Source organism: Apaloderma vittatum, unplaced genomic scaffold (assembly GCF_000703405.1).
Source record: "Apaloderma vittatum isolate BGI_N311 unplaced genomic scaffold, ASM70340v1 scaffold30666, whole genome shotgun sequence".
Classification (NCBI taxonomy): domain Eukaryota; kingdom Metazoa; phylum Chordata; class Aves; order Trogoniformes; family Trogonidae; genus Apaloderma; species Apaloderma vittatum.
In genome coordinates this window covers 30,162-32,636 of record NW_009723924.1, presented here as the reverse complement: position 1 = coordinate 32,636, position 2,475 = coordinate 30,162, and the positions used below count along the sequence as shown (strand labels likewise).

The 2,475-nt window shown below is 50.5% G+C and overlaps 1 protein-coding gene across 1 annotated transcript in view; it reads left to right on the top strand.

Moving 5' to 3' along the window:
- FAT2 (FAT atypical cadherin 2) overlaps positions 1–2,475 on the top strand; it is a gene marked incomplete at its 3' end in the record, with an annotated part of 56,686 nt that overhangs the window by 24,057 nt on the left and 30,154 nt on the right. The window contains 2 exon segments of the mRNA XM_009872294.1: positions 53–364; positions 1,005–1,215. Of these exon segments, the coding sequence (XP_009870596.1) occupies positions 53–364; positions 1,005–1,215 (523 nt within the window).

Here is a 2,475-nt window from a genome sequence, read left to right as displayed (position 1 = left end):
TCCCAGCTCGTGACAAAGAGCTCTGTCACTGACTCCCTTTGCTTGCTGGCAGGTGGCTGTTTCTGACAACGGAGACCCAGCTCTGAAGTCCACCAGCAGAGTCGTGATACAAGTCCTGGATGCCAATGACAGTCCTCCTAGTTTCCCCCACAAGCTTTTCATGGTGCAGCTCCCCGAGAGAGAGGCCTCAGAGACGCCCCTGCCGGTCTACAGGCTGATTGCTTCGGACCGTGACCAGGGCCAGAACAGCCAGATCACCTACACCATCGAGGAGGAGGAGGAAGGCATATTTACCATCAACCCCACAACCGGCATGGTGTTCTCCAGGAAAGCTTTTCCTGCCTCTGAATACAACATACTCACGGTGAGAGGAGAGGGAAACGGAGACAGTGGGAAGAGCTGGGTGTAAAGAGGAGAGACTGCAGAAACAAGAAAGATTAAGGAAGGAAAGAGATGGAGAAAATGCAGAAATGAGAGGAGAACTTGAATGGGACTTAGGTTAAAGAGAGAGAAACTGGGAGAGAATAGCGGAAAACACAGAAGCTAAGAAGCTATTAAAAATGGAGGATAAATTTAAAATTAGCTGTCCAACCTGCTTCCAGAGATGAACACAGTGATCCAACATCCCATACACATGTGAATCCAAGCCCGCACAGATTTTGGGCTTCAGCGATGCCTCCATTTGACAGCCTGATCTGGCCATGGGGCTTGGGTTTAGGTTTAAAGCTCTCCCACACTCTGTGGGTCCTTGCAATGAGGCTTGTGATCCAGGGCGCTGCTGTGGATTGAGCCTGGCAGATTTGCTTGCTGGTCAAGAGGAATTTGGGTTGCATGGCTCTGCCTTGAAAACAGCCAGAGCACGGGCCACTGGGTCAAGGTTTGTTCTGTGGGATTTTGGGCACTCTCAGACCTGAAACTCCTGGTTGGTGGCAGAAGCAGCTTTCCATGGGGCTCTCATGGGCTAAACCAGCCTTCTCCCTGACTGCATCTACATTTCCTGGCAGGTCAAGGCAACGGACGGCGGCAGCCCACCACTTTCTTCTCATGTGCGGCTTCACATCAGCTGGGTCTCCCGGCCTGGCCCTTCCTCGGAGCCACTAGCTTTTGACGAACCCCATTTTAACTTTGCTGTGATGGAAACAGATCCTGTAAACCATATGGTGGGAGTGATCAGCGTTGAAATGGGCCCCAGCCAAGTGTGGTTTAATATCACAGGTGAGACACAGAAATTAAGCCAGGGCAGCGGTGTCTGGGAGCGTTTGCCCCAGCTCTCTTGGCTTTCAGCACTCACATGCCTGAGCTAATGAAGCTCTTTGCTTTAGATGTAGGTGAGCTACAGGGAAGGCTTTCTCACAGACTCCAGAAGGCTTAAACAGCCATAGACAAAGCTGCCCATCCAAGTACTCCAAAGCCAAGTGCAATTATCTAACACACAGTTTTTAATGACATTCTGGGACTTGCCAGAGTTTGATGTGTTCTCCAATATCACGTGAAAGGCAGGGCATGCCAGTCCCAGCTCCTCCTGGGAATGGGGTGACACTTGGTTGTGGTAAAACAGGCTGTGAGGATCCAGGTGTCTGGCTGGGTCTTGCAGACATCCCTCATCTCTCCCTCTCTGCTGAGCCCATAGTCTCAACAGGGAGCTGAGAGGGAAGGATTCCTCAAGGAGCTGGTTTGACCCAGCTGGTGGGGCTCTCCCTTCCACCTCACAGCATCCCAGGGATGACTTAGACACGAAACATGAAGAAGCTCTAGGGCCTCCTCTAAGACACGCAATGCTAGGGCAGAGGGGACGTGGGCTGTCACCCCAGGGGACTCATCAGGCAGCATGTGTGCAGAACTGGTCCTACAAACAAGGAACAATTGTGCTCACGTAATTTGGTGTTTTGAAGTGGTGCCCCAATCTGCCTTGCACAGCCTTTGCCTGACACTGCCTTCAGGGCTTGTCCTCTTCAGACAAAGCCTTAATTGGGCGAGCGATTAGTTTTTCCCATTACTCTGTTAGGGCAGGGATAATGGTGTATAAGTACAATTAAGCAACTAGAGATACAATGCTACAAGGAGCAGACAATATCAGTGCATGGCTTATCTGGCATTAGTAGTGTCTGCTAGGGTTTGCAGAATTAACGGTGTATTCCTCTGAACTTTATCCCATCGTTCCCCTGCTAAGTGCTTATCTGTATGCCCAGCCTCATCCTCATCTTTGCCAGCTCTTAATGCAACAAGTGCTACTCGGGGCTCTCTTAGTTTCTGTACTGTTGGAAGAGGACAGGATTTCATTTTCCCTCCTAGGAAAGCAAAGCATTACAGTAGCTGGCAACCAAACGGGTGATGCAGAGATCTAGGAGCCTTCAGCTCCTCATCCAAAAACTTGCCTTTCCCAGTCCATAAAGGCTTTGTCACTGGGGTTGATGGTGTCTGCAAAAACTCTGACAAAGCAGCATCTTTCTTCATCTCTTTCCTTTCCTGGGCTCC